At 37.3% G+C, this 21,053-nt stretch overlaps 1 protein-coding gene across 1 annotated transcript; it reads left to right on the forward strand.

Moving 5' to 3' along the window:
* Positions 1-1,510: 1,510 nt before the first annotated feature.
* On the forward strand, positions 1,511-16,946 carry N6AMT1 (N-6 adenine-specific DNA methyltransferase 1). The gene is made up of 6 exons (XM_057546006.1): positions 1,511-1,679; positions 3,665-3,751; positions 5,527-5,617; positions 10,370-10,453; positions 14,982-15,123; positions 16,209-16,946. The coding sequence occupies exons 1-6, from the start codon at positions 1,546-1,548 to the stop codon at positions 16,313-16,315; spliced, it is 645 nt and encodes a 214-aa protein (XP_057401989.1). The 5' UTR covers positions 1,511-1,545; the 3' UTR covers positions 16,316-16,946.
* Positions 16,947-21,053: the final 4,107 nt, after the last annotated feature.

Below are 21,053 nucleotides of genomic sequence, written 5' to 3' on the forward strand. Positions count from 1 at the left end.
GCAATTAGAACAATTTAATTTAAAATAAACAAAAAATAAATCTAACAATATTAAATATTAAAATCTGCCACACAGAGGTGGCAGAAATATAAATAAGTATAATTAGCTTGGGGAGAAATTTGGAAAATTGAAAATGTCAAGTAAATTTTAAAATGTGTACACATTACAACCCTGCTGATCCACTCTGGGTTGAATGCCAGGAAATGTCTGAAAAAGGCCAGGGAAAAGCCATGTTTAAGAAAGTTGATTACAGTGTCGTTCATAACAGTGAAAACCTGGAAAAAACTAAATGTTTACCAATTGATATTTATCCATGCCAGATAGCAATTGTTTTATAATTTCAAAAAAACTATGTGGCAATTAAGAGGAGTAAATTAACTTTATATACCAAGACACAAATCTCAGATAATGTTGAGTGAAAAGGAAATTTGAAGAACAATATGTCCAACCTATCACCAGTTACACAAATATGAAAATACATAAACCAGATGTTGTCTATGAATGTACGAATAAAAGCATGAAAACATGGGTTAGACGGATCCTAAATCCATGAAAGAAGTTATTTTGGATTGAGGATTACAAAATGGAACTGAAGGTGAGTACAGAAAGAACATCCACTTCACTTGTAATATTTTAGTTCTTATATTTTAAAACTATTTTAAGGAAACATGAGAAAATACTACCAATTGTCAATTCTGGGTGGTGGATATTCAAGGTTTTTAAAAATGTTATCCAAATACTTTGTATTTTTATTTCTCAAATTTAAATGTTTTAGTGAGAAAGAAATTTCAAAAACTGACTCAAAAAGAATGCAAATACCTGAATAGTCTAATAACCTACAGAAGATTCCCCCAAACACCAGAGAACCACCCACTAAAAGCACCAAGCCCAATCAGTTTTATGGGTAGTTCTACCAAATGCTCCAGAAACGATGTCCTAAGGAAGTATAACCCTGATACAAAACAGAGCTAGATCATTAGCATTTCAAATTCAACAGTGTATTAAATAAAAGAAAAATGCATCGTTTTGCTTGAGTGAGGTTTGTAGAAAGAGAGCATTCATGATTCAACATAAGGAAGGCAATTTTTGTGCTATATTGCACTACTAAAAAATGAAATAAGGAAAAAAAATCTTAATCTTAAGGCTCAACGCTGAAAGTTCAATGGATGTGAAAGAAAAAAAAAGATTAAATTTAGTAACCATTACATTATGTATTTTTTCAAATCTTTGCCAACTAGGAATAGAAGGAAACTTCTGAGTGTAGAATAGAGAGAGAAAACATTCCCCTTAATCAAAAACAATAGAGGCTGCCTCTATCCGGTGCTAGTCCATAAAATAAAAGAAAATTTAATACTCTAAAGAAGAAAGCAAATGTTAGTAGTTGCAGATTATATAACCGTCTAATTAGAAATTCCAAGCGCATCTGCTGACTACCTGTAAGCGAGGCGACTCTCCGCCCCCCGGTGCTCCGCCCCCACTGCTGGGCCTGCGCCCTTGCACGCACGCATGCGCATTGCGCATAAGCGTGGGCCGGAGGAGCGAAGGATGGCGGTGCCTTCTCTCCGCACGCCATTGCACAGGCATGTGGGCCGTGGCGCCTTCAGCGACGTGTACGAGCCCGCGGAGGACACATTCCTGCTGCTGGACGCGCTCGAGGCGGCGGCAGCCGAACTCACGGGGTGCGAGGAGGGCGAGGGTCCCCGCGGGAGAGGGCTCGGGAGTCCTGGAGAGGCGGCGGCGGACGATCAAGGCAAGGACTGTCGCCACTGTCTCCGAGAGGAGGCGGTGTCGGTCCACTTGGCGACAGTTGACACCAGAACACCGTAACTGAGGATTTTTCCGTGGATACACGTAGTCAGTGTAGCGGGGATCTGTCCGCAGTTGCCAAGGTGGTGTTTTGGTTTCAGGGGCTCCATGCTTCCTCACCACGCCGGGATGTATCTTTTCCTATCAGCTGTTAACTGAAGACCCTAAGCCCCTGAGAGCAGCGATATTATAACACGTTCAAAAGCAAAACATTCTGAAAACGCTGCGTCTTAATATTACAACTTTTAGTAAATATCAGTGTCGCATGGCATTAATTTACTCAGTACATAAAAGCATCCTCTAGCAGTGGAAGAGCACAAAAAGGAAATGAGGTTGTAAAATATTGGAGTAGGGGAGTGTATTTAAACCCACTGAATAGCATACTCAGCTATCTAGCAACAGCCATTAGCCCCATGTGACTACCGAGCACTTGAGATGTGACTAGTACTGAATTTTTCATTTAACTGTAAAAATTTTAAAGTTACATGCAGCTAGCTGCCTATAGAATATACCCTTGCTCCTAATAAGTATTAAAATTGATTTGTTGAAGTGCTCATATAAGTTTTAAATTAGTAATATAAAAAGAGTGAATACTTACATTGTCATTTTTTAAATGAAGGAAATTTGGATAATTAGATTTATGTAAAGATCAAGAGTTGAAATGGGTTTTCTCAGGATGAAACAAAGAGTTGTCAGGCTTCAAAGATCCATATTGTGTTTATTTATCCCTCTTGGTCAGATTTTTCCATGTGTAAAATACCCCAACTATTATTAAACTAGTTTTTCATTGTGAACGATGGAACTTTCGGATTTACTGGAATATAGAATGGAACAGTACTGTTTTATAACTTGTCTTTTATTATCAAGATATCACAGAAAGATTTACAAGCACAAAGTGCCTTGCAAAGTGTGCTGTAAAAGAAACTGATTTTGTTTTAAAGTCTTGGGTATTTCTGGTCTTGGAGTTTTAATTATTTATGGGGCCACAATAGTTATTTTCAAGTAGAAGCTGCCTGGTAAGATTCAACAGACCTTCCTACAGCACAGTAAAGGCTTGTCAGATGTGTAGAATGGTTCCAAAAGTGAGAAACCGCTGGAGTTTGTTGTTTTTGAATAGTTGTTTGGAAAGTTAGGTGCTAGAGAGGCCCCTAAATCCCATCAAACCTATTTCTGTAATGGGGATAATTCATGCCTTTGATGTATGTATATGATTATAGGGAAGGACAAATACAGTAGAATCAAGAATTTATTATATTCAATAGCATTCTTAAGAGTATTATTAATATTCTAAGATCAGATACTCAGATATTTTCCCAATTCAGTGTAGAGCTGTACAAATATGGAATTTCTTTGCTGCTCTAAATCTATTATCAGTAGAATGGGGGAACTTTTCTTTCCCTGGGATATGCTGATGGACTTATGAATTACTTCAAAGTGACAGAGAAAATGTTTTTCATAAATAAATATTGTAATAATATCCTACCATTTTAGGAAATACCAAACTAGAAGCTCCTTGTGGGAAGGGCTGATGTCTTCCATATTAATATTTCCAACCCTAAATTAACATTCCATGGTTTATGTAATGTTTTATAGAAATTAATTGAAAGCTACCTGTTATATTACTATTTTACAGACTTAAAATAAATTAGTTACCCCAAAACAGTTTTGAACTGTGCAGTATTAAACAAGCACAAAGTGGTTGTCGGAAATCAGCTTACTTATAAATTTCTTTTATATTTCCATATATTTGTAGGTGAGGGATGATGCTGGAGAAATAGACGTAAAAGTAGCATGAGTTATTTTCCTAGATGTGTATTTTAATACCACTACTAATACTTGTTTTATTTTGTTTTTTTAGAGTGGAAATATGCCTTGAAGTAGGGTCAGGGTCTGGAGTGGTATCTGCATTCCTAGCCTCTATGATAGGTCCTCAAGCTTTGTACATGTAAGTATACAAATTCATCCACATCTTGGTCTAAGAGATTCACTATGGATATAACTGCTTGAATGAAATCATTTTTGTAAGTAAATCATCTGTATCTGATAGTGTCTATTTAAGCGTAGTAAATACTCAGATGCAAATTATGCTTCCCTAAAAGTTATAATTGCGTGTTCAAAACCATTCCATCATACTGCATAATTATACAAGCATAATAATTTTAGGTCATCTCTAAATTTGAATCTTTTTTTTTTAAATTAATTTATTTATTTTTGGCTGCGTTGGGTCTTCATTGCTGCGCATGGGCTTTCTCTAGTTGCGGCGAGCGGGGGCTACTCTTCATCACGGTGCGTGGGCTTCTCATTGCAGTGGCTTCTCTTGTTGCAGAGCACAGGCTCTAGGCGTGCGGGCTTCAGTAGTTGTGGCATGCAGGCTCAGTAGTTGTGGCTTGCGGGCTCTAGAGAGCAGGCTCAGTAGTTGTGGCGCACAGGCTTGGTTGCTCCGTGGCATGTGGGATCTTCCCGGACCAGGGGTCGAACCCGTGTCCCCTGCATTGGCAGGTGGATTTTTAACCACTGCACCCAGGCTACTGGGACCCAGTCCCTCTCTCTCTTCCTCCCCTTCCCAGACCTTTGCCCCAGCTTTGCTGGCCAAGTCGTGGGTCTTTCTTCCATCCCTTTATTGCATGGTACAGTTCACTTTGGCCCTTTTCCATCCATTCCCACCTCATTGCTAACCACACAGTACATTCCAGCCCCTCCCCTCAGAGGCCTTCAGAAGGCCTACATTGGTTCCCTCATCCCCATCCTTGTCCTGCCCTCTTCCCTCACCAGCTGGTTTAGAAGGATTTAGAATTCCGTTTGTCTTTTTTTAGTACATTGTACACACCAAAGTGTCGAGCCAGCTGTTAATAACACCCACCACATTCTGAGCCGCCTCCTCAACATTGTGCAGGGCAGTTTGCCTTCCTCCTGCTTCCCCACCTTCCTCCCTACCTCCTGAACTTTGTACTAGGCGGGCCTGGGCCTGCACCAGCTCAGCAGCTTCTCCATTTTTTTCATATTATTTATTATTTTAATTTTCTATTAAATTATTGGAATAAAAAAATGAATCTTTTTTTAGATAAATAAGTTGATTATCAGAAAAAATTGGAAGTTAATAAAATTTCTCTTTAGAAGATTTGAGAATATAGAAAATATAAAGAAGAAAATAAAAATCACCTTGGTGGTGCAGTGTTTAAGACCCCACGCTCCCAGTGCAGGGAGCCTGTGTTCGATCCCTGGTCAGGGAACTAGATCCCACCTGCATGCCGCAACTAAGAGTTTGCATGCCACACCTAAGGAACCCACCTGCCTCAACTAAGACCAGGCGCAACCAAATAAATAATTTTTTTTTTAATCACCTATAAATTTTACCACACATGGTCCAACTGTGTTTCCTCTATTTTTTTTTTCATTTCCTATGTTTTTCATTTAATATTGTATGATGAGCATTTTCCTTTTAAATTTCATTTTTGGTAGCTACATAGTATTCTACTGGATTCATAATTTAATAAATTCCTTCAGATATGTGTGCATGTAAGTGTATTCTTCTACTCTTGGACATTATATCAATATAACAATCTTTTTCGTCAATATAACAAATCTGAGTTCCTTTTTTTATTCACCATTATTAAAGCATTCCAAATTTTTTATAGATCTACTTTACGTAAAAGGAGTAGAACATTCCTTGAATTTTTGTCCGTAGATACAGGATGTGGTTGGTTTCTTTTCTGTTTATAGGTGCACTGATGTCAACCCTGAGGCGGCAGCGTGTACCCTGGAGACAGCACGCTGTAACAAAGTCCACATTCAACCAGTAATTACGGATTTGGTAAGCTGTTAGTTCTTGTCCAGTACTGTAATAATTAATTTTCTTTTCAAGTAAGTTAAGGTCAAGGTGATTTAGGTCAAAGAAACTTGAGTCATTAATTAACTTTTAACCCGCTGAACAAAGTTAATTCTTGACTGATATAATCCATCTTTTCCACAATTCAAAGGAACTTTCTCTTGGCCTGTATAGATCAGGTATCTTTCAGTCAGAAGAATGCTCAAACTGGCTTTGATAAAAAGAGTGAATGGTTTCAGGAACTCAAATGATGTTATAGGCATCTTTTTCTTAGCTCTAAACTTCTCTCTAGTGGCTGTATTCCTCAGCAGTCGTTCCCTTCATGGTAACAAGATGCTTGCATGTCTGTATCTTGTTTCTCAGCAACTTCACAGGGAAAGAAACACTTTCTATTCAGTTACTCTAGCAGAAGCCCCAGAATGAGTACCATTTGTTATATCAGCTTTAGTGATATGCCTGTCTCTCAAGGGGGATTGGAATATGTACATGATTGGCTTGAGCCTGATTCATAGTCCCACTCCGGCAGCTCGGCTGGGATAATCCAAGCCACCTGGATTGAGAATGAGAGGAGGTAGAGTTTCCCCAATGAAAGTCAAGGACATGTAATCAGATGAAAGGCAGAATGGGTCCTGGGCAGGTCAAAACAACAGATGACAACTACAGAACCATCATTTTAAGTTACACATCGTACGTTTTTCAGTTCCAGTTTTTAAAACATTTTACATTATATTAGTAAGATTTGGATGATTCTGAACTTTTTTTCAGTTATAAATGTGAATGCCTTTTTATAAGCAAAAATCATAATAGTATGTACCAGGTGGGCATAAGAAATATAAAATGCTTTCCATGCTTCTTGACCTGTATTATTCTTGTACTGTAAGGGTATGGAGCTTTTCTCTTTTTTAAACTCACAAATGATTTTGCAGCTTGGAAGGAATTAAGCCAAAGATCTAAGAAATTCTATACATATCACTAGAAGTTGTTACTGCCATTAAAAATTAGACTATCAAGAAAGGTACTCAATCAGTGTGGTGATTTTACTCTTTAAATTTTTATTTTATTTATTTTTTAATTTATTTATTTTTGGCTGCGTTGGGTCTTTGTTGCTGCGCGTGGGCTTTCTCTAGTTGCGGCGAGCGGGGGCTACTCTTCGTTGCGGTGCACAGGCTTCTCATTGCAGTGGCTTCTCTTGTTGCAGAGCATGGGCTCTAGGCATGCGAGCTTCAGTAGTTGCAGCACACGGGCCCTAGAGCGCATGGGTTTCAGTAGTTGTGGCTTGCGGGCTTAGTTGCTCCGTGGCATGTGGGATCCTCCTGGACCCAGGGATCAAACCCATTTCCCCTGCATTGGCAGGCGGATTCTTAACCACTGTGCCACCAGGGAAGTCCCTAAATTTTTAAAGTTGTTTCTTTAATGTGTCCATAATTAGTATTATAAATTTTTTTTGATAGAACAATAAAACTTTAGAGATACAAGAAATTCAGAATATCTATTTTTGTTAACAGAGGTAAGGGACACTTTTGAAAGTCACATAACTAATAAAGTGATAAATCCAGAATTTAAGCCCATATCTTCTGAATCAAAGTCGAGAGGTCTCACAGCTGTTTTATAACATGACTGGTGGTAGTCAGTTCTAAAGCTGTCACAATCCATTCTTTCAGTAATGAAAGCTGACCATGATGCGGAGTGTTGACTTGTGGCAAAGAAGGTAGGAAGAGATAGGTATGAGCATAGGTATTGTGATCAGTTTACAAAACTCTTTACATTTGCTTATATTCAGAACACTGGACATAGAGTGTCACAGCTATCATATAAAAGAAAATCATTGTTTTGGATAACTGAGTTTGTTCACAAAGTAGTACTTTCATTGTATTTCTTTTTTAGTTTTAGAAGAAAATCTTTTTCAAATATGTCTTATGCATTTCCTTACATTCTTAAAACAAAATGAACATAATTTTACCTTTTAGTGATTCAGGGTCATTAATATGAATATCAGTTATTATTCTGTACTATACGTGATAATGACTAAGGTTTATTCAGGTGTTTCTGCCTTTACATTAAGTAGCTGTAGCCTGCAGTGATTTTGAGTTTTTATTTTCTCTCCTCTTTGTCTGTCTTTTCACTTGCTTTATGTTGTTATGTTTCACTGCTACCCATTGATAGCACTTTCCTGTCTCTTTTCATGTGCTTTGTGCTAGAATAGCAAACAATTAATTTAGTTAGACTTGTATTTAAACTAACAGTTAAGGGATTCTGAATAAGTGCTTCTCACACAAAGTACCTTTTGCTGTATGGATTTAAAACTTGCTGTCAGAGGCCTTTTTTGCTTACTTCTTAATTCTTGGGTTTATTCTAGTGCTGTGAGACTATTCAAAAGGTAGATATGGATGAGTGAGGGTTGCCTGTAATTAGACTTTATATCCAGTCCACAATGACTTCTCATTTAAATCCATTTCCTTTTTAACTCCGTAATTTTCTACTTTTTTAGTGTCAATTTGTTCCTTTATTTGAAGTCCAGTACTGAAATGATTATTAGTATATAGTACCTCAGGGCCATCATAAATAATTACACAGCAAATTCTTTTCTAATTTCCTTACTCAGCATTTCTGGAAAATTACATTTTTGAATTCTTTTTACAATTGGGAAACTTAATTTCTTTATGGAATTGAAAACAAAGCTTTTGGTTATTTCAAATGTACTTCCTCACCAATGTTATTACTAGAAAGAACAGCAGATTATCTAGTCGCCTTTCTACTTGCAGAAGATACACCTGAATTATGTTCCACAAAATAGTTATCTGTTCTCTTTTTAAATGAGTAGAGAAAGAAGTTACCTTTGAAGAATAGCAGGGTTGGAATTCATGAGTGAGAGTCAGTGTGAAGTAATAATTGAAGGAAATGGCTTTAGGGGTGAGAACTCATCCAGATACAGCATTTTTACTTTACTGTGCCTGTGAAGGTATAGGATGACATCATCAGACATAATTTTTTAAATACTTAGTTATTTAATTCAATCAGAGGGATGCTTTAAATGGCATTTTGCCCTAAATATACTTTCTTTAAAAAGACATTTTTCTTATTCTATAGAAAGTTGTATCAGTTCAAATATTTATAAAATGCCAAACAACTGATGTTTTCAGGTCTCTTCCCACTACTTTTAGTCCTTTGTTTCTTTGATATCTAATTGTTTTAGCCAGTACATATACAAGTAATTAAAGAAGTAGAAAGAAAAATAAAACTCTGTCTTCTGATATTTTTGTCATTCATATATGTTTTCTGTCATCTTGTAAAACATTTCCCTTGGTTATAGAAAATAAATGTTAAGTTAGCAGCTATAACTTTTTTTTTTTTAAACATCTTTATTGAAGTATAATTGCTTCACAATGGTGTGTTAGTTTCTGCTTTATAGCAAAGTGAATCAGCTACACATATACACACGTTACCATATCTCCTCCCTCCCGCATCTCCCTCCCTCCCACCCTCCCCATCCCACCCCCCCAGGCGGTCACAAAGCACCGAGCTGATCTCCCTGTGCTATGTGGCTGCTTCCCACTAGCTATCTATTTTACATTTGGTAGTGTATATATGTCCATGACACTCTCTCACCCTGTCACATCTCACCTCTCCCCCTCCCCATATCCTCAAGTCCATTCTCTAGTAGATCTGTGTCTTTATTCCCATCTTGCCACTACGTTCTTCATGACCTTTTTTTTTTCCGTAGATTCCATATATATGTGTTAGCATACTGTATTTGTTTTTCTCTTTCTGACTTACTTCACTCTGTATGACAGACTCTAGGTCCATCCACCTCACTACAAATAACTCAGTTTTGTTCCTTTTTATGGCTGAGTAATATTCCATTGTATATATGTGCCACATCTTCTTTATCCATTCATCTGTTGATGGACACTTAGGTTGCTTCCATATCCTGGCTATTGTAAATAGAGCTGCTATGAACATTTTGGTACATGACTCTTTTTGAATTATGGTTTTCTCAGGGTATATGCCCAGTAGTGGGATTGCTGGGTCGTATGGTAGTTCTATTTTTAGTTTTTTAAGGAATCTCCATACAGTTCTCCATAGTGGCTGTATCAATTTACATTCCCACCAACAGTGCAAGAGTGTTCCCTTTTCTCCACACCCTCTCCAGCATTTATTGTTTGTAGATTTTTTGATGATGGCCATTCTGACCGGTGTGAGATGATACCTCATTGTAGTTTTGATTTGCATTTCTCTAATGATTAATGATGTTGAGCATTCTTTCATGTGTCTGTTGGCCATCTGTATATCTTCTTTGGAGAAATGTCTGTTTAGGTCTTCTGCCCATTTTTGGATTGTGTTGTTTGTTTTTTTGTTATTGAGCTTCATGAGCTAGCAGCTATAACTTTAAAGTTGTGCACAAATCTATGTAGAATATATGAGAGCTTGCCTCCATCTTATTTTATCTTCTAAAAGTGAGTGCAGAATGTAAACGTGAGCTACTGAAGAGCAGAGGGTCATTCTGATAAATAGTTTATTTTCCTTATTTTTAGGTGAATGCATATAATCTTTATCTGAATGAAAGTGTAATGATATTTATCTCCAGTTCTGTCTTAAATTTGGCTCTCTAACACATTTTTTCTAAAAACATGAGAGAGTATATTTAAGGATTGATTAGATGGATATCTATCTATCCATCTACTTATTTACTATTTCTGGGTCCAGCTTAAAATTCTGACTATTTTGAACATTTTTTAGGTCAAAGGCTTGCTACCAAGATTGAAGGAAAAAGTTGATCTTCTGGTGTTTAATCCTCCCTATGTAGTGACTCCACCTGAAGAGGTAAGACATATAACAAAATTTAATTACTAATATTTTCAGCTTTTTTCTATCTAAAAGTCAAACATACTTCATCATATGACATCAGTCAGCTGCTAATAACACAGGCTGCTCTCATTTTACTCATAATTGTCAATTATTGGATACTATTGGTAGACATAGGAAAGGAACCTGAAACTAATGGAAATACAAACTGTGGTCCATATCTATTCTTTAAAATCCCATCCAAATCAAGCCATGGTGTTTAAATTCATGTATCTGTGTGTACCTTTATCATGAATAACAAATTTGCAAAAAAAAATATTTTTAATCACCTTAAATTTCCATAGGAATTATTTCTGAAAGTCTCAGCTTTCGTCCTTTCACAGGTGTCAGGAAGTGGGGGTGGGGGAAAGCAGTCCTCATCTCAGGTAGGAAAAAGCTGTAACCCTGACACGCATTGCTGTAGCATTTCCAGTGATGAAGAGGCAGACCACAGTAACCATTTCCCAGTTTAAAGCAGGGATGGTCAAAGCAGACAAAAGTTTAGTGATGGACTAGCTAGCTTTCCTCTGAATTATTGTACCCATTTTATTCTTTGATGATCACTCTCTGGCAAGACTGATAAATATTACATTCACCTTTACCAAGATGAGAAGGGTCTATATTGCTGCTGTGACTACTGAGAAGTTCTTGGTCCCCTGACATATGAACTCATGTGAGAAGGAAAGTCATTGTCATAAGGTGAACAGCAGTTGAGGTAAATGCAGCTTAATAAAACTTTTTTTAAAATAAATTTATTTATTTATTTATTTATTTTTGGCTGCGTTGGGTCTTCGTTGCTGCGCGCGGGCTTTCTCTAGTTATGGCGAGCTACTAGAGGCGGGCTACTCTTCGTTGTGGTGCGCAGGCTTCTCATTGCGGTGGCTTCTCGTTGCAGAGCATGGGCTCAAGGCACGTGGGCTTCAGTAGTTGTGGCGCATGGGCTCAGTAGTTGTGGCGCGTGGGCTCAGTAGTTGTGGCTCGCAGGCTCTAGAGCACAGGCTCAGTAGTTGAGGCGCACAGGCTTAGTTGCTCCTCTGCATGTGGGAACTTCCTGGACTAGGGATTGAACCCGTCTCCCCTGCATTGGCAGGAGGATTCTTAACCACTGCACCACCAGTGAAGTCCCTGCAGCTTAATAAAACTCTTTAGAAAAGCACTGTGGAAATAAATATCAAGCGTGACAAAAATGTTTTAGTCCAATAATCTCAGTCTTTGAGATCTAATTTAGGAAAATGATTAACAGTAGAATATAAATTGTAATTTACAAAAATATGTTTAGTGCACCTTTATTTATGATGACAAGTAAAATGAACCTATATATGTAACAGAAGAGAGACAGTTAAGTAAATCATGGTTTATCAGGTCTACAGACTACTGGGAAGACTAGTGAATGTGGAGGAGATTCTGGGAACATGGTGAGATGAATGGGCTTCCTTTCTCCCACATTCCTACTCCTAAGCTGTGTGTGTAATTATGTAGGTAATTGAGTGTGGGCAATGACTTGGGCTTTGTCACAGTTCCAACAGAGAGAGATAGTGTCATAATTTCCATTAGCTGAGCAATTAGCTGGAGAGCAGGGTTAAATACAGCACAACAAAGATTTTCTGGAGCCTGAAGACATGCCTCACTATGTAAAACATTAGGAAATGAATTTAAAGAGAATGTAGTCTCTGTCAAGACCTGAATCAGTGGTATGGAAACCAAATGAAAATATTTCAGTGCATTGAGCATGAAGAGAAAAAGAAGGACACAATGAAGGTAAAAGTTAAGAGACTTAGAGGTTAGATCCAGGAGACATACAAATAGTAGGAGTTTGTACATATAGAAAGTTGTGGCTATACTTACTATTACGTCCCTCAGCATGAGGTTAGGTACTGTTGGTTTGTACCTGTGACTTATAAAGTATCAGGAGCAGGCACAGCAAAGCCCAGGTAGTAGGCAGTCAGCAGACCACCAAACGTGACTCCTTCCAGAGATGAAAACTTCCCCTCTGTGGCCTGTGAGAATGTGGTTGTTGCCAGGAGATCCTCCTGGAGGGCCATCTCTAGTGCAAGCAGACAAACCGGGCTGAGCATCCCTGGGCCGGGGTGGGGGGGCATGTAAACAGGGTCCAGCACAGAGGGCTCCTAGTCCACGCTGAAACAGAAATGACAAGGGACAGGCTTGGCAAAAGCTGTCGTCACCATGCACTCTTTCCACAGATAACTTTACCCTGTGAAACATCCAGAGAATGGGCTCCACCAAAATAAGGGAGTAAGCCAAGAAACGGGAAGATATGGGCCCCAGAAAAAGGGAATTCTTGGAATGTTAGAAAAGGGAAGTCTCCAGGAGGAAAGTCATGACAAAAAAAGCAGAGGAACTGATAAATTCCCTAGTATGATTAACTATGTGGGAAATTATATTGAGGAGCTTATGATAAATATGAGAATAATTTAAATTAGATACAAAAAAAATTAAGCAAATGGACATGCTGAATGCCCATCAATAGCTAAATAAGAAATGATACTTTTCCACAATAAAATATCATGCAGCCATTAAAAAGGAAATTGAACTATACCTGATCACATGAGGAGATTTCCGTATGGTACTGTTGAGAAAAGCAAGATACAGGTAAGAATGTAGATATAATCCTTTTTTCGTAAAACACGGACAAAAAAGAAAAACGTGTGTGTGTGTATGTAAGATGGGAGGGTAGCAGACAAGCAAAACAGGAAAAGGGAAAAGTAGTTTTTTTTTTAAAGGAGGTATATGAACATATTTCTCTTAATTGTACGTGTATATGGTTATAGGTATAAAGAAATTCTTTTTTACGGCCACGCCATGTGGCTTGCGGGATCTTAGTTCCCCAACCAGGGATCAAACCTATGCCCCCTGCAGCGGAAGTGTGGAGCCCTAACCACTGGACCACCAGGGAATTCCCAAGAAATTATTTTTAATGGGGAAATATATGCCATGATAAATGAATAAAAGCAGAATGTATAATTGTATGTAAATAATTTAAACTAAAACGTGGACAAAAACCATTAAAGGGATTAGGAAGAAAATCATTGTATTAGAGTTTAAGTCGTTTTTGAGTGATTTCATCAAGATATTCTTTTTTTTTTTTAATGTTTTTATTGGAGTATAATTGCTTTACAATGGTGTGTTAGTTTCTGCTTTATAACAAAGTGAATCAGTTATACATATACATATGTTCCCATATCTCTTCCCTCTTGCGTCTCCCTCCCTCCCACCCTCCCTATCCCACCCTTCTAGCTGGTCACAAAGCACCAAGCTGATCTCCCTGTGCTATGTGGCTGCTTCCCACTAGCTATTTTAAATTTGGTACTGTATATATGTCCATATATACACTACCACTCTCTCACTTTGTCCCAGCTTACCCTCCCCCTCCCCGTGTCCTCAAGTCCATTCTCGAGTAGGTCTGCATCTTTATTCCCATCTTGCCCCTAGGTTCTTCATGACGATTTTTTTTTTTTTTTGGTTCCATATATATGTGTTAGCATACGGTATTTGTTTTTCTCTTTCTGACTTACTTCACTCTGTATGACAGACTCTAGGTCCATCCACCTCACTACAAATAACTCAGCTTCATTTCTTTTTATGGCTGAGTAATAGTCCATTGTATATATGTGCCACATCTTCTTTATCCATTCATCTCTCAATGTATTCTTAAGTTTTAGAAACATGTATAATGTTAAGGATCTAAAGATTTTTAATACTATATAAACTAATGGGTTTTGTTTCTATACTATAATTAGATCATTATAGGAAAAAATGCTTCAATGTACTTTTATGTAATAAATGGGTTCCCGAAAAGGGACTGTAGTACTCTCAGGAATCTAGAAGAGAGCCAGATACAGTGGGACATTTTGAAACTTTGTTTCTGCAAAGTAGATCTCTTATAATACAATTTCTCCCTTTTAGTTTCTTCCTAATTGTTCTGTATTAAGTGTAAGAATTTAAACATTGTATTAATAGTATCAACTATTATTAAACCACATTATTATGCTCAGAGCACTGTTCTCACACTTTAAATGTACTTCCTCATTTATTCCTAAAGGACAAAAATAATTTTTTATCATTTTCCTAATTTTACAGATAAAACTGTTGTTTTTCTAATTTTACAGGTAAGAGAGGAAACTAATTCATCAAGATTACAGACTTATCTGTATAAGATTTGGAGACATGAAGTGTTCTGTGAGGGAATTTTCTCCTGTAGTGCCAGCTGCCATAATTAAATGTGAAATGGTGACAGATATTTAGGACCTTTAGCTTTATGTTACTAATCACACAAAGGTCTATCCCAAGGGCAAAAAAAAAGATTACAGGCTTATGCAAGGTCACACATGCTAGGAAATGGTGGGGCTCAGATTCAACTTTACTGCTGCCTCCTCATCAGCAGTAAAATAAAAAGTGTATACCCGCTTGGTGAATGTTACTTGTCAAAAAGATTCAGTTTTTTTAATGTAACAAGTCAAAACAGAACAATCTTTCTAATTGATCACAGGTAAGGAGTCACGGGATAGAGGCAGCTTGGGCTGGTGGCAGAAATGGTCGTGAAGTCATGGACAGATTGTTTCCACTGGCTCCAGAGCTCCTTTCACCAAGAGGATTGTTCTATTTAGTCACCATTAAAGAAAACAATCCAGGTAATACAGACCAGTTTATCTTTTAACCATTTACTTTGCTGAAATCAAGGCTAATTATGTCAAAGATGGTAGTAACCCAGAATGTTAATGAATGTAGTCACTGACAACAGATAATACAGACATAACATTCATGTTGAAAGAGGAGAGAGATTTTTTAGAGGTAGATTTTTCTGATATAAAGAGTATTGTCTTTTTTGGAGTGAGGGAGAGTTTTTTCCCTAATTTATCAACTAATATTCAAATACAGAATCTATAATTTCTTCTTACAACACCTCACCCTCAATTCACCCTGTGAATTTTCTCTCTATATGCTAGTCTTTATGTCTTTGACAGTTCTGCTGCATACTCTTTAGTTCATCTGAAGTTTTATCATGAAAGGTATCTCCTGATACGATTTTTATATCTAGGTTTTCAGATTACTTGGTTAACTAAATCGACCATAATCTTTCTTCTCTTTTCTGTACATCTCAGGATTGATTATTATCTTATATGTTACATTCTCAGCCCCTCAAATCACATCATAATTACTAGGGTTTTCGGTTTGTTTGGTTTTGAGGGGGTTTTTTGTTTTTTGTAACTCCAGTTTCTTGGTTTCATCCTTTTAGTGTTACTTATTTGGAAAGGGAAGGTCTTGCTTTTTTCAGTACTCTTGAAAGAAATAAGCTACTTCATTTACTACCACTTTTCAATGTCAGTATATGATTTGCACACACCCTCGTTGGCATTTTTCATCCAAAAGGGAGGATATAGGGCAGAGATTAGAGCCAATCAACTAAAAAATGAATCATTTACTGTAATAGCAAGTATAACTAACGTTTCTGTTGAGTCCAGAGTAGGCTACCACTGCAAAGCAGTTATTCAGTCTGATTAGAATTCTCAGCAACACCCTGAAAATCCAAGGTGCTCTCATCTTTCTAAAGTCCAAGTTCACTTCAACAGAAATTACATGGTATATGCTATTTTCTTAGATAAATAGAATTTGTAAATAGTCTGTGTTTATCATCTTATTAAACTGTTTAGTGATAATATGTACTTCACCATATGATTTAATTGGATTTTACCTTTTGTTTTAATTTTCGTTTTAGAAGAAATTTTGGAAATAATGAAGACAAAAGGTCTACAAGGGACCACTGCACTTTCCAGGCAAGCAGGCCAAGAAATCCTTTCAGTCCTCAAGTTCACCAAGTCCTGATCTACAGTGTGTGCTACTGAAAGCTGCATGCATTTGGCATATTTTGAAACAGAAGTCATTTCTTAGTTAACAAGTAAAGTCAGAAATTTGTCATATAGAAAAAGGCATAAGAGTAAGGCATTTCCTTTTACCCAGGAATCAGGCCTACAGAAATATTTGCACAAATGCAAGTAAATATATATAATATATATATAATTTGAATTTTATATATTATATAATATGTGGCAAATATATAATAAAAAATTATATTTGTATATGAAGAGGATGTTCATTTCAGCATTACTTGTAATGGCAAAACAATGAAGTTAACCTAAATGTCCATCAGCAAAGGGATTGGTAAAATAAATTACAGTATATTCATGTTACTGAACATGAGTGACATATCCAGCCATTAAACACAAGTCAGTTCTGTATATACTGAACCAGAAGGGGTTCATGATGTACTAATGAGTAGTGAAAAAAATCAAGTTGCAAAATAGTACTAACCTATATGTATATTTTTGAAAAGCTAACAACAAAAGTTTGTGTGTATGTGTATATAAGAAATTCTCAAAAGGTAAATAACAGGTGGGAATAGAGGAACTTTCATTCTTTTGTGTTGGCGTTTGTACAATGATAGTGTATTCTGTAATTAAACACAATCTTTTATTTAAAATGTTTTAAGTTTACCTTTACTTATTGTCTCCATTCTCTTTCTATTATTTAGAATGGCTTCTGCCTCCATTCTTCTCCTTGGTCACGTTTTTCCTACTTTTTATCCTCTATCATCATATATTTCTGTTTTCTTCTTGCATATATATTGCAGACTGCTTTCATTTATTTCTTAGGTCCGGGAGAGTTGTATGTAAATAAACCCAGCACTCAAATTAATCACATTTTTAAGAGCCCACATGTATCTTTCAAGAAATGTCAAATTACCTTTACTAAATTTAGGAACCTCTTCTGTAACTTCCCCACCATTTAAAATATACAGTTGACCCTTGAACACTGTGGGTTTGAACTGTACGGGTCCACTTATACACAGATCTTTTTCAATAAAGACATACTACAGTAGTTCACAATCAGTGGTTGGTTGAATTCGCGGATGCCGTGGAGGGCTGACTGTAGAGTTATATGTGGATTTTTGACTGTGAGGGGGTCAGCGCCCTAACCCCCGTGTTGTTCAAGGGTCAACTGTATTTATCAAAATCAATTAGCAGGACTGTGTAGGACCAGAGTGAGAGGAATCTATAATTTTTTAATTTGGCTACATTCAGAATCACCTGAGGAAGTTCAAGATTATACATTCCTAAACCCCACCATAAACCCATGGAATACTCTGCTGACCAGACCTAAAACCTGTATTTTTTAAAATGTACTCCTCAACATTCTTTAAGGCACCCTGTCAAATTTTAGAACTATTGCTTTAGATAGCATGCTCATTTAATCCTTTGGACAATCCACAGAAAGAATAGAATTATCCACCTTCGATGTTCAGAAAGGTTAAATAATTTGTTCAAAGAAACACAGTAGTAAAGAGTGAAAACAGTATGTCAACATTTCAAACACAGATCTGACTCCAAAAGCTTTTTCTTTGCTTATGCTGCTTTCAGCAGCAAAAATGTCAAAATTAGTATTTACTTAAATCTGATATCTGTAAATAAATTTCCATTCCCAGAAACAGTGCCATCTGAATGAAGTCTTATAGTAAATAACCTCTTGTATCCCAGGAGAAAAAAAAATTAACCTTAGAATTTTACTGTGGGCTCTTAGTCATAGTTTTGGGGAATGAGGTCTTGAATACTTTTTCAAATAATGTTTGAAATACTTTTAAATTAGTATAGAGGACTTCTATCAACATAGGAAACTAAACATAGAAATGCTACGTAAAACACCAAGGACTTCACATACATAGCTGTTGCAGACTGAATTGTGTCTCCCCCTCACCCCACCCTTGTCACCACCACCAAATGCATGTGTTGAAGCCCTAATCCCCTCTTACCTCAGAATATGACTGTATTTAGAGATAGGGCCTTAAGAGAGGTAGTTAAATAAAAAGGCCATTAGGGTGGGCCCTAATCCAATCTGGTGTTCTTTATTTTTCTTACTGGGGTATAATTATTTTACAATGTTGTGTTAGTTTCTACAGTACAGTGAAGTGGAATTCTTTGTGCTATACAGCAGGTTCTCATTAGTTATCTGTTTTATACATATTAGTGTATGTACGTCAATCCCAATCTCCCAACTCACCCCACCCCCCCTTTCCCCCTTGGTGTCCATATGTTTGTTCTCTACATCTGTGTCTCTATTTCTGCCTTGCAAACCGGTTCATCTGTACCATTTTTCTAGATTCCACATATATGTGTTAATATACGATATTTGTTTTTCTCTTCCTGATGTCACTCATATGACAGTCTCTAGGTCCATCCACGTCTCTACAAAAGACCCAATTTTGTTCCTTTTTATGGCTGAGTAATATTCCATTGTATATATGTACCACTTCTTCTTTATCCATTCATCTGTCAATGGGCACTTAGGTTGCTTCCATGACCTGGCTATTGTAAATAGTGCTGCAATGAACATTGGGGTGCATGTGTGACTGGTGTCCTTATAAGAAAAGGAGATTTAAAAACATCAGGAATGCTTGTACACAGAGGAAAGACCATGTGAGGACACAGAAGGTGGCCACTTCAAGCCAAGGAAAGAGGTCTGAGGAGAAAACAACCTGCTGCTACCTTGATCTTGGACTTCTAGACTCCAGAAGAGTGAGGAAATAAATGTCTGCTGTTTACGCCATTCATCCTGTGTTATTTTGTCATGGCAACCCTAGCAAGCTAACAGGGAAATACCCACGTTCTGCAAACAGTCAATCAGAGCGGAGGGAAAAAAATAACTCAGAATTGGTCACCCAAGGAATACAGATACTGGAATTGTTACATAGAATGTTTGAAATGTTTAGAGCTAACATAATCACGAAGGAGACACACAAGAAGATAACTGTTTGGAAAGAAGAAATTCAAGGCAACTTTTAAAAATGAGAAATAGAATTCCTGAAATCAAAAGCCACTATGGGGACTTCCCTGGTGGTGCAGTGGTTAAGAATCTGCCTGCCAATGCAGGGGACATGGGTTCAAGCCCTGGTCCGGGAAGATCCCACATGCCACGGAGCAACTAAGCCCACGTGCTGCAACTACTGAAGCCTGCGCGCCTAGAGCCTGTGCTCTGCAACAAGAGAAGCTACCGCAATAAGAAGCCCATACGCTGCAATGAAGAGTAACCCCCGCTCGCTGCAACTAGAGAAAGCCCACACACAGCAACAAAGACACAATGCAGCCAAAAATAAATAAATTAATTAATTAATTATTTTTTTTTTAAAAAGCCACTATGGAGAAGGTAAAAAAAGATAGCTAACAAGATAATTAATGAACTGAAAGAAACAATGTAGCTCTGAGAGACAAAAAGAGAAAATATGAAGAAAAATAATGATTATGGAGGATAGAATGCAAAGGTCTAGCAAAACAAGAATCCCAAAAAGAATGTAAGAAAGAGACTGTTTGGAAAGGTAATGGCTAATGTTTTTCCTGAACTGACATTTTAAGAAGATGAGGCCTCTCTCACCTTCTGAGATGGACCACACTCTGTCTTTGGAGTGTGTATCTCCCTGAATAAACCTTTCACTTTACTATGGCTCACTCTTGAATTCTTTCCTGCAACAATGTGAAGAAATCAGGAAAATATAGACCATAATCAGGGGAAAATCAATCAGTAGAAACAGACCCAACAATGATAGATTATAAACTACTAAACAAGGACTTTAAGATAGTTATTATAAATATTATGAATAAGTACAAAGATATAAAGAAAAACTTGAATATAATGAGAAGTAAATATTTAAAAAGAACTAAGCAGAACTTCTAAAGATCAAAAATATGATATATGAAGTAAAATTATCACTATAAGGGATTAGCAGAGGAAAAGATCAGTGAATAAGAAAACAGTGACAGCACAATCCAAATACAAAAAGGGAGATTTAAAAACAAAAAACACTGAAAATATAGGAACAAAACCTCAGTGATCTGTGGGACAATATAAAGCAGGACAATATATATGCAGTCAAATTCCCAGAAAGAGAAGAGAAAGAGTAGGAGAGCTGAAAAAAAAGTGTTTAAAGAGCTGATAGCCAAAATTTTTCAAAATGATAAAAACTATAAGTCTTCCCTGGTGGCACAGTGGTTAAGAATCCCCCTGCCAATGCAGGGGACATGGATTTGGGCCCAGGTTCAGGCCCTGGTCCAGGAAGATCCCACATGCCATGGAGCAACTAAGCCCATGCACCACAACTACTGAGCCTGCGGTCTAGAGCCCGCGAGCCACTACTACTGAGCCCGTGCGCCACAACTACTGAAGCCTGCATTCTAGAGCCCGTGCTCCACAACAAGAGAAGCCACCGCAATGAGAAGCCCACGCACCGCAACAAAGAGTAGCCCCTGCTCGCCGTAACTAGAGAAAGCCCGTGCACAGCAACGAAGACCCAACACAGCCAAGAATAAATTAATTAATTAAAAAGAAGATGAATCCTGGAAGCAAAAAATGGATAAAGGAGAATCCATACCTAGACATATAGTAGTGATATTGCAAAACACCAAAGGCAAAGAGATCTTAAAAGGCAATCAAAGAGAAGGAAGGTACACATCACTATTAAGCAGATGTTGACAAACTGTGTTTGTAAATAAAATGTTAGGACACAGCCACTCCAGTT

The sequence above is a fragment of the Balaenoptera acutorostrata genome, chromosome 4 (genome assembly GCF_949987535.1).
Source record: "Balaenoptera acutorostrata chromosome 4, mBalAcu1.1, whole genome shotgun sequence".
NCBI classification, from domain to species: domain Eukaryota; kingdom Metazoa; phylum Chordata; class Mammalia; order Artiodactyla; family Balaenopteridae; genus Balaenoptera; species Balaenoptera acutorostrata.